Source organism: Cricetulus griseus, chromosome 5, assembly GCF_003668045.3.
Source record: "Cricetulus griseus strain 17A/GY chromosome 5, alternate assembly CriGri-PICRH-1.0, whole genome shotgun sequence".
Lineage (NCBI taxonomy): Eukaryota > Metazoa > Chordata > Mammalia > Rodentia > Cricetidae > Cricetulus > Cricetulus griseus.
The window spans coordinates 17,020,046-17,032,040 of record NC_048598.1 but is presented as its reverse complement, the minus strand read 5'-3'; the positions used below and the strand labels follow the sequence as shown (position 1 = coordinate 17,032,040).

The 11,995-nt window shown below is 34.6% G+C and overlaps 1 protein-coding gene across 9 annotated transcripts in view; it reads right to left on the bottom strand.

The window, feature by feature from the left end:
• The window catches only part of Cep170 (centrosomal protein 170), an 84,170-nt gene that overhangs the window by 29,704 nt on the left and 42,471 nt on the right, over positions 1-11,995 (bottom strand). For 5 of the 9 annotated variants that reach the window (XM_027418874.2, XM_027418878.2, XM_027418877.2 and 2 more), the window contains 3 exons: positions 11,612-11,905; positions 3,968-4,117; positions 1,036-1,156 (listed from right to left, as the gene is read on the bottom strand). In XM_027418874.2, coding sequence (XP_027274675.1) covers positions 1,036-1,156; positions 3,968-4,117; positions 11,612-11,905 — 565 coding nt within the window. The remainder of the gene's footprint in view (positions 1-1,035; positions 1,157-3,967; positions 4,118-11,611; positions 11,906-11,995) is intronic. The other 4 variants (XM_035445417.1, XM_035445418.1, XM_035445419.1 and 1 more) reach the window with 2 other exon arrangements.

Genomic DNA, 11,995 nt, shown 5'->3' with positions numbered 1-11,995 from the left:
GGGAAATTTGTACTTCCTGGGGGGGGGGGCACCTGATCTCTTAGCAAGGCATTAAAAGAAATCTATATCAATAGAAAAATGTGAAAATAACAAAAAAGTGGCAGGATATATCATAATTTTATATACCAAGGGACTTTTAAACTGTAATTTTCTGGTATATTAAGGCAGCTTATCAAAGTAAATGACTACTTTCTTTTTTTTCAACTTAGCAGATCCCAATGCAAAAGTAAATATTTAGAGACAACAAATTTGGTCATATTAAAAAAATTTTTTGAGGGGGTCTGTAAGTGAGTCTTTACTTGTGTAAAACTAATTGTAAAAATTATGAATAGACAATTTAGAATTCTATATATTTATGGGTACAAGGTGACATTATTACTTATAAACATAATGAAAAATAATTAAATCAGTATTTTGACAACTTAATTCATAATATACATTCATACATATATAGCTTATTTGCAAATTACCACCTTATTTTTAGTTTATGATTACACTATAGTGATAGTTACGTATTTTCTAATAGATTGGCATATCAACAAGTAATTTTTTAACTGAAAAGTAAAACCATGAAGCTTTAAAATTATACATGAATAGCAAAAATTTACAATAAAAAAATCAGAGTGTTTAAAAATGAACTATTAAATCTTAGTTTGCTTTTTTTGTCTTTAGAAGGTTCAACTTGTGATGTACACTAAAGTTTTTAAGGGAAAAGGACTTGGGGGTAGGTGGTATAACAGCATCTTGTATAACATACACAATGAGCTCCTCAATTTACTTCCAACATTGGGGAAAAAGAAAGGTTGTATTATTTAGATACTTTCTACTGCTTTAATTCCCTAAAACACAAAATGTTAATTAAAATCTAGCATTTTACTTGAATTCAACATACTGTTCAAACATAAGAATATGTTTAAGCTTAATTTACTCCCTACTACATTAAGTTTAGCTTATTTCTTTTTAAAATGCCCATGATGTATTATAAAAAAGACAGAAAAGGTAAAAACTGGAGCAGGATGAGAAAAAAGAAGTTACCGTTTTCTACAGTTGCAGACAATCCCATTAACCTTTCTTCTGGATCATGCCTTGTATGATTAGCAGCCAAACTAGCCCATTGTGAAACCCAACGCTTGCTTCCAGATGAAGACATCCCTTCCTAAAGGAGGAAAAGAGGATGAGGCAACGCAGCAGTCCTGCCAATGCTGACTCTCATGAAAGAGAACTGCATTCAGTCACATCATGTGACACAGACGCCATGTCTGAAGCTCAGCTTGTTATGCTTCATTGAATCTCTTCATGTCTAAGAAGATTCTCTAGCTGCTCCTTTCAACCAGATTTTACCACCACCGAACTTAGTATATCATTTCCTGTGCTGCTTATACAGCAACAGCACCAGGACAACCCCAGAAGCTTCCAGTTTACTGCACATCACATCTCTGCAGCTAGCCCACTGGAGTCACTTTGACTCCATTAAAAGGAACAGAGAATCTGAAGAGACAATAATGTAATCTGCTAGTCTGCTACTCTCTAGGAAATCAGGTTGACTCCGGGTCTCAGGAATTATCAAATATGCTAGGTAATTAATGTCTTAATGGATTTCAAGAACCCAAAGCCTGAGATTTTTATATTTAAGCTGCTCTATGAAATTTTTCTAGATCCAGTCTGAACCCAGACCCACTTGTGTTTAGATTTGCTTTTAAGACAAATGATTTCTGAACCTGTCTAGTCAAGTATATAGGTCCCTTAACTCATGAACATACCTTAGTATTTCTTAAGCCAAGGGTAATATAAAAAATATCTCTCTCAAGCCACAAGCTTGAGGTAAGAGCAGCCTGTGAAACCTACTAAAATTAAAGAAAAAAGGGGTTGTGGTGGTAGTAGTGCTGGCAGTGTACAGTTCTGTGGTAGAGCACCTGCTCAGCACACACAAGGCCAGATTCAATCCCCAGTAGAACAAAGAATAAAAAGACACCTCTCACTCAAAACTTAACTCAGGCATTCATACCAAAACTGAAATTTCATGCCAAGTAGGAAATGGAAAACTACAACAGAAAGCTTATTTTGAACTATTTGAAATATACCTTATTTAAAACAAACAAACAAAGTTACAGGCTAAGGTTAGACACTGATGAAGTAATGATTTCATGTAGATAATATGCTTTGTGGTTTCAAGAACAGATTAAAATAGTCAAGCACAGACATTGATGTATTTAGATAAAAGGACACCAAAGCTATCTGACTTCTTGAACTCCCTTCCAAGGTCTTGCAGTACCTGCCCACAACTCTGAGCACTAAAGGCAGTGCAGACCATCCTGCACCATGCTGAGTAAATACACAACAGGGCAGTTTTACTATTATATACTTAGGACATACTGTTGTTTGTTCTTAGTGGCCTCTTAGGCCTGCAATGGCAGGAACTTATTGGAGCTATATGAATTTTACTTGGCATGGATTGAGGAAGAGAGGAGAGGGAATCTAAAGTAATTCACTAAAACCTTTCCCTGGATTTGTCAAAATATCAACACATTGCCTGATATTACTATTAATATTACCTGTTTTCAGGGATTAATTAAACAGAAACTAGAAAATTGTCTAAAAAGGAAAAAAGATACAATTACTTTGACAATTTTCAGAAAATGGCAAGCCACAGAGGAAAAGTTTAACACTATCCAATGGCATTTGTATTTGTAAAAATAGAAACAAAATAGCAATGTTACATAATGAATTTTTATGTATATTTCATGTTTATCCACCACTCACTTATTATAACTCTTTTCCTTAGAGAAACATAATGTAATGAGTAAGATAATGAATTAAGAAAGCAAGGTCAGGTTGGGGAGATGGCTCAGTGATTATGAGCACTTGCTGTATAAGTCTGACAACTGGAGTTCAAATTCCCAGCACCCACATAAAAAGCTGGGCATGGCTGTGTGTGCCTGAGAAAGTCCCTGTCCTAAAGGACTAAGGCAGAGAGCTAACACAGGAAAACATTTGTGTTCTTGTCTGACTTCCACATGCATATGTAACACACACACACACACACACACACACACACACACACACACACACACACACACACACACACACACACCTTCTCTCTTTCAAACTAAAATAAATAGTTCATATAAAGGTTCAAATTCCAGCTCTACAAATGACAAGATTTAAGACCCCAGATAGGGTAATTACTGCATTTTCCTTATTTGTAAAAGTTTGAAGGCTTCCTTTCACTGAAAGTTACTGCCTATTATCTGAACAAATACATTTCCAACTTATACAATTTTTTATATTTTCTTTTGATACATAAGATGGAGTGGAATTCTAATGTCATAGCTGTGCCAATCAAGCTATCTCAGTATCTCAGTTCCTCTCCCCCCCCCCTTTTTTGAGACAGGATTTCTCCGTGACTTTGGAGGCTGTCCCAGAACTAGCTCTTGTAGAACAGGCTGGTCTCAAACTCATAAAGATCCACCTGCCTCTGCCTCCTGAGTGCTGGGATTAAAGGCATGTGCCACTACCACCCGGCGCTATCTCAGTTCTTATCCTCATTACATCCTGGCTTGTACCACAGTGGTACTTACTATAGTGTGTGTATAAGTTGCACCTTTCACATGTTTCCTGGTGACTTGGCCTTCTAATTCAAAACACATTCCTCCTAGAAAGTATAACCAGTGTATATTTCCTGTTTTGTCTCATGCTACTTACAAAAAGGAATATGCAGTGTATTACTTGTTTGCTGAATTGTAATTATTTTCCTTGCTGAATTGTAATTATTTTGCTCACTAACTTTGAAAGAACGATGAAAATTAAGAACTAAGCCAAAACTGTTGTAGGTTTCCATTCAAAAATAACAATTAGTCAAAATGTAGTTTTTGAAGTATTTCACAAGAGAATATATATATCAATAGTTAAAATAACTTCCAAATGATGAAAACTTACATTTTTATGCACATAAAAAAGAAATGCATACCTCTGAGTTATGAAACCCAGGTGTGCTGAATGGCTTTCTTTCTTCCATTACTACTGCAGCAGAGTTGAGAGCCCAATCTTTTACCAAACCTTTATGTTTTTCGTTGATAATAGGCCTATTATAATCCTGATTGTCATCTACTCCAAATACCTAGGAGGAAAAATTTGTTTCATAATGAAAATTAAAGTGTGGGCACCTGATTAGTAAGTGACTATCATCAACAACATCAGAAGTAAATAAAAGATATCCCAAGTTAACCTCACCTAGCAATTTCAGAAACAGGAAACCATATTTAATGACAGGGTGACCCCCCAGCTGGACTGGACAGGAAGCCTACAGCTGCAGATGTGGCTATCCCTTTTAATAATTAACAAATTATTCTAGTTGATAAAATGAAATATTCAGAATACTACATTAGATTTGTTGAATGACTTAAAGCTAAACATTATAATCATGAGAAGAGTCAAGAAAACACTTCAGCGTATTTTCAGCTTGCTTCTTGTTTCTATTTCAGAAAAGCATGTTAAAAAAACACATGCCTCTTTATTTGCTTTTTTACTAAAAAAGGTTTCATTTGCATATATCTTATATTTTTACATATAATTTCCTAAGGTACCTTTAAACAAGATTTTATTGAATGATTTTCACAAAGTATAGCAATTTTTCTGAAATGCAGGTTCTTGGTCTATTCACATAGATTAACTTTATCAATAAGTAAATGACGGTCAATGGTCAACACTTTGAAAAGCTCTCAACACAGACCAATAGTCATGTGATTATATTTTCCCAACAGGCAAGACTCCAGTGTTAGTCATTTTCTGGTACACAAAGGGACCTGGATCTAACACCTTGCAAACAAACTGCAAAAAACCTATAGTGAATACATTTAAAATCTTATTTTACTATTCAGTTTGAACTTGGTTCAACTGAATGGATGAATGTCCCCCAGACTTGCTCTGTATGGGGCACTGATCATTACAATCAGAAAAACATGTCCTCAAACAGACAATGTGTAGAGATGACCTTTAGAACCTTTGCTTCCTACAAGGGAAACCACTTGCAGTGGTACCATCTCTTCTCATGCTGATGCAATGACCTTCTCATCTACAAATGTGTTGGGTAGTATTCATAGCTACACTGGGATATATGTAGCCCATAGGTGGTAGGCTGGAAATGCTTGCTATAGCAACATACAGAAAAGGAAACTGATGGTCATATAATAATCTGATAGATTATGAAATGTGCATTTAGCAAAGCAGAGACTACATCTTTAAATCCAGTGAAATATGGAAATTTTACCACTAAACAGCTTTATTGCTTAATTTAATTTAAATACAGTTTCCCAAGAATTTGGTTAGAAATATCATTGCTTTAAGAACAAGTTACACATTATTACTTTAAATTAAATGAGACAGTTAGTATATGGAAACCAGGTTATGGGAATAAATAGTTTCCTTGCTTTATCCTGCTAGACAGAGTGAATTAAGCAACTAAAACAGTGAAGCAAAGAGGGTGTGCCTGTGTCTTGTGACTTTACCTTCATTTGTAAGGAAAGCAACATTAGAGCGGAAGTGGCTTGTGGGTCTTTTACAAAATAGTTGCACTGAAAATTTACTGGTTTGTTTTATTTTTGCATTACCAGGAAAAAAAAAAAACCTCAAGTGTGGGAGTAGAAAAATAACCATATATGATTCCCTACATTTTGCATCATTGTTGCATGTCAATTTATTATTTCTGATTTGGTAATAATTAATTGTATCAGACATAAATTTGACTTCTTAAAATACAATCACCAGTGGTTTCCAATTTAAAAATATGGTAAACCTCTTCAAAATACTTTTAATAATAAAAATGACTTGGATATTGCATTGTTAATAGACTAGTATTTTGAAAAGGTTATATCTAGAATTGTGCTCTAACGGGAGCTGAAGGCAATAGACAGCACCCCAGCGATTTTCTACACATTCCCTTTAAAGTATCAGAGATACACCTACTCATATATCTGTTAGAGAATGGCCAATTTCTTTCCATACAGGTGGCAGGGCAGGAAAAAAATTCCAGTTCGGCAAAAAAAAAAAAAAGCTTTGAGATTTCACAGCTATGATTTAGTTTAATTATTTTGTTAATTACTGAGGTAGTCTCATAGTGTAATCCAGACTGACCTAAATCTCACCACATTCCTCTTGTCTGAGCTTCTCAAGTGTTGTAAATTACAGGCATGAATAAGCCAGCATGCCGGCTTTTAAAACACATTGAAAAACATGAATAAGGTAGCAACAGCTAGTCCAGCTCAAACAATACATTCATTTCTGTGTGTAGGCACACAGACATCCACTTGTGACATCTTGCATGTGGAAACACAGTGCACAGTTAGTTACACTATCTATATGCTCCAAGACATGCATGTTTCTGCATTTCTAAAATACACACATACTGACATATGATCTAATAATGGTCTAGAACTTGAGAGTGCCTCACCAAGTCCAAATTTACAAGATTTTCCACTTTTCATTCTAGAGTCCGTCACTAGGAGATTTCATCCAGTATACGTATCTTTATTTGATCTGCCACCTGTGTACAAAGCAGCTTACCTGTCATCATGGACAGCTCAAGACACTTCAAATGCAGTTTGTTAGCCACAAGCTCGTTATTTTCTCCCTGCCCTACTCTGACTTGGTGCCAATCACAAATTCAATCTTGTTCATAACAAAATCTGGCTCTCTCCTTTAGCCAGGAGTTCTTTATATTGGACACCCACAGGGGAGAAAGACAAATACCTGTCTAATCTGTATCTTTCTTTACTGGAATTTTCACAGAATCACCCAGGGCAGGTGCAAAAGGAGCTCTTTGGGGTCTGACATTACTAAAATGACTCATGTTATCTTAGAGAAAAATGACATTCACATGCTACCTACTACTGTCTCCGTGATCCAGGCTGGTATTCCACCTGGGACATCTGTAATTGATCCCTTCAACATATTCCAGTGTTGGGCAAAGAGAATAGAACCTTTTGCTCCACACTATTACATGTTTCAATAAACACATTCTCAATCTTTAGCTCAGAATACAGACATATCATATTTATTATAGAAGTTCCCACCTAGAGTACAGTGGCTACTAAAACAACTGGCTACTGAGGCATGGTACTAAATGTAGGCACTACAGGAAATTTAAAAACCAAGGTCTAACACACACACACACACACACACACACACACACACACACACACACACACACACACACACACACACACGAATCTAAAAGAACCATACAGAGGCACTCTATTATTAAACTAAAGTTCTGTAAAACTTTTACATTTCTGTTTCAACTTTAGATTAACATTAAAAAGAAAGAACCCTCCAGATAATAACAGATTATGTTATATATAACACAAGCAGAGCCCTTGATTTTGGTTTTTCTATTACCAGGTTATACTGTCATTATTTAAAAGTCTAAAACTACAGAGCCCAAAGTTTCATGGCTTTCAATTCAAAATGGTAAGAGTGGGGCTGGGGCCTACCAGTGCTCCACTTAAAGAGATGATATTTTTGGCTATTTTTTTTAAAAAGAAAATGTTGGTTTTATTTCATTTTTTCCCAAGAGATTATTTTTTATTAGTTCAGATTTATTTTTGCTATTTTATGGATATTTATATTCTACCTATTAAACAGCCACATAGGTCAAAATTACACATTGTAATATCAGATATAGGAGACCTGCTCATTGTAACAGGAAACAGTGTGAAAGAAGGGGCAGTGGGAAACTATATCATAATTATAACACAAATGTAGACCAAATGAGAATTTCATTGCATAATACTGAATGTATTAAATTTAAAAAAGGAATGTGCAAATCTAACATGAATGAGACCCAGCACTAAAAAACTCCTAATCAATTAAAATTTAGAATCCATCTTCTCATAGAAATGAGAAAGCTAATAGTAAACACCTTACTTTTGTAGGCTTACATCCCCCAGGAACAAGGTCCTTCTGGGTAAGACAAGTGGGGGCCTCTCTCTGTAAGTTAAATCACTAGTACAAGGTCCTACACCTTACCAAAAAACATTCAGGAAACAACCCATAAAGAACTATGCTGAACTCCAAGCAAATAGTGTCAAAGAAACAAGATTATTTAAGGAAGTTTTCTTTTTAAATTTATAGCATTTTCCCAGGAAAATATAGCTTAGTTTTTAAAAAGAAAAATATCTTAAAATTCAATGGAACAAATATATTGTGATTATTTAAAACTATGATTCTGGTATTTGTAACTAACTCTTCAAATGTAAAACTTAGACAAAATTGTTACAAAAGTTCAGAATGGGATAGGAGAGACTATTTACCATTTATTGTAGTCTATACATACATTCTTGTTCATGGCATCATTATTTACAGTCAAAGATGAACTCAAATTCAACATTTGTCAATAGATGAATAGATAAAAGGATCTATCATAGAATTATTTATGATTTATCATAAAAAAGAATGAGTAGTTATGCATGTAACAACATAGATGAACTTTGAAGACAATATTCAAAGTAAAAGTAGCTAGTCATTAAAGGCCACAAATAGAATGATTGTTTATATGAAATATCCAGACAAAGTAAATGTACAAAGACAGAAAGCAGATAAGTAGTTCCAAGGGGTCCAAACAATGGGAAAAGACCATTTAAGTGTGATTTCTCTTAAGAGTGATGAATACATTCTGGAGTTAGAAAATACAATCAACACAACAGTATGAATTACCACAGCTTCCAGACTGTACAGTGATGTTTTGCTTCCGAAATCTTACTTTTAACTAATCATCATTCTGCCTCAGTTTACCAAGTCCTGGAATTACGGGTACAGATTGTAACACCTAACTGAACTGTACATTCTCAATGACTAAAATACCCAATTTTATGTTATGTGAAATTTACTTCAATTTTTAAAATAAGGTACTACATAACTCTTATCTTTTCCTTGGTGCTTCTTTATGAATAAAAAGTTTAACTTCTTTTTTAATTTTCTTGAGTTATTGCCTTAGTTTTCCTTCAATCCCCTGTCTTTCATCATTTCCTGCACCTTTCTCTATTGACTCTGTAGCTTCTCAAATACTCTATTAGCTTATTGGATAAATTAAAATTATTGAAATATTTCTTGTTAAAATTTCTAATTTCTCTACTTTTTCATGTACCACGTCATAAAATCTGGCTGCTTATCAATGACCATATTCTCTTATCTTTGTGCCAAACTGATTTTAAGCTGGGGGCATTAGCTTTGGTAGATCTCAGCAGGCCCTCTAGTCTTCCATTACACAGGCTCTTTTACTGAAATTAATATATTTTCTTTTCTTCTTACCCAATCTCTATTCATTTGCACTTTCAATACTATTAACAAAGCTAAGCTTGTAACACAGAGAAAGTTATTTTGAGATCAAGACATAAAAACTAGAGAAAAATTGCTGGGCGATAGTGGCACATGCCTTTTAATACCAATACTCAGGAGGTAGAGAAAGGCATATCTCCGTGAGTTTGAGGCCAGCCTGTTCTACAGAGCAAGTTCTAGGATAGCTAGAGTAGTTATACAGAGAAACCCTGTCTCAAAACACCAAAAGAAACAATGGGGGGGTATCATGTTGGGTTTAACCAATCTATAAATTCACTGGATTACATGAGCTAATATAGCAAAGATCATCTAAATACATTCAAATACACATCAAACTTTCACATTCATGCTTTCAAAAGACAGTTATAGTCTACTACAAAAAAGAAAGATCATTCTTGTCAGAATTAAATCAGACAGAGGTTACTTGTATAGAGAAAAAACACATGACAGACACCCTAATAGGCAGAAAGCTAGGGTGCTAGTGGTTGCTATAGGGGAGCCAGAGAAAGCCTTTTAACAGTGAATTATAAGAATGGAGTTCTAGTTTTAGTAATACAAAAATGAGTTATGGAGGGACTGGAGAGGGCTAAGCAGGTAAAGTCAACCTGAGTTCAATCCCATAAAATTAAAAGGTTAGAACTGAATCCCCCCAACTTGTCTGTCCTCTGAGGCACATTTGTGGCAATGCCTTCTTTCTCGTTGGCTGATCCAGGCCAGGTTGGTCCCCTGCACTGTAACTTCCACTTTGTCTTCACCTGTAATCCTTTTAGTGTTAAAAAGAACTTTCTAGTACTTTGAGTAAATAGTCATATGTGGAAATAATATTAAAAAGTAATATTTAGAGATCATTTTCATACATCTTTGACAGACATTATGATAAACATACTATGTTTTTGAATTTCTGCTAAACTTAAAAAATTTCTTCACTTCAGAAATGAATGACATTTAAGCTTACAGAGGTTTATTTATACCAAGAGTATAGTACATGTAGAGTTTACACACTTAATTCCAGATGCCTACAGATAGCCATTTTCTTAACCCCTGTAATATATACAAACATAAAATAATATTTTAATGGAAAAAATATTAATCACCATCAAGTAAAATATCTATGGCTTTTGAAAACCCATACCCCCCCTTTTTTTAAACAGTAAAGTACTACTTATATAAATGTTTATTTCCAAGACTAACGGGTCTCAAAATTTGGCATTATGTCACTCCAACAGTAGGATAACTAGACTCCTCAATAAATTTATATCTACAAATTATACATGTATGCAGTGAATGCATCACAAATACTACAGAACACAGACTAAAATAGAAGTAACACACTGAGAATTAAAAGTGAACATAATCCTACTATTTTTTCCTGCTTCCCAGAGGGTTAGATCTTGCCCATTCTGACAAGCCATTCTGAAAACTCATCACCTAAACTGGCATATTGCAAATGTTAATGTGCATATGAACCACATGGTCATCTAAATTTTAATTACAGATTCTGATTCAATGTATCTGTATGTGCCTCCTAAGTGATATCAACGCTGTACACTCATGAGCACATTTTGGGTAACAAGAATTTAAACGAGGGATTAATATTTAGCCAAACTTAGGTTGCTATTGTCAAAGAGGTAAAATAAATAACTTATTCTAAGGTTAACTATTCACAGTCACATCAAAACTGGGAAGTACTTTTCAAATCATACAACAATCATCATATAACTAAACCAATAACATCAAAAAAGTACCTGAAATATAGACAATCATTAGGACTGGGTTTAAGCCTGACTAAAATGAACAAAATATATAAAAACTGATTTTGTTCTGATTTCATCAAAGATGGCAGTAAAGAGAAACAAAGAGGATCAAAGATAATCACAACATATGCTTTTTATCTGCTTCTAAAATGAAATTAGTAGGTAGAAAACCTGTTCATATTTATATTCATTTAATAATTATAGCAATGTACTTCTTTGTTCAGTTTTGTATAAATAAATGCAAAATGGCATTACTTTTAAAGCCAATCAAACTAATATACCTTAAGAAGGCCCAGGTAGTTTAAATGTAGAGGACCTTACATATAAAATTCAGAAAAATTCAGAATATAAACAAAATGAAAGCAGAAAATATTTTGTTCTTGCTGCTAGTCTTCTAGGTCCCTAACAAAACCCTAAGGTTCCAATACCACCACCTACATGAGAACATGCCACACCAACTCTCCAATAAGGTCCAATAGTCAAAAGCCCCACAAAGCTAACATCATACTCAAATTTCAATTATTTACCTTGTCAATCATTTTTCTTGCTTCCACCTCCTCACTGTTGGGGTTCTCTAACTCAATGGTATAAGTACCCTTGTCACTTTGGTCATCATCATTATCCTTTTCTGAAGTAGCAGAAGTAGCTTGATTTTTTAACATTTTATCCATCTCCTGGCTTGGTCTGTGCCCAAGACTCCCTGAACTTCTTAACAATGCAGTTTGTAGGAAGGGTATTGACACCGATGGCTCCTCTGATTTCTGTTTTAACAATTTCCCATGTGGAACACCATGCCCCCCTCTGTGATGCGTAGAGCTAGTCTGTAAAGACAAAGAAACCACTTTGGCATCTGCTGGTGGAGATTTTGTTTTTTCAAGTTTTGTATGTGGTGTTGAGAAAGTAGTTTCCTG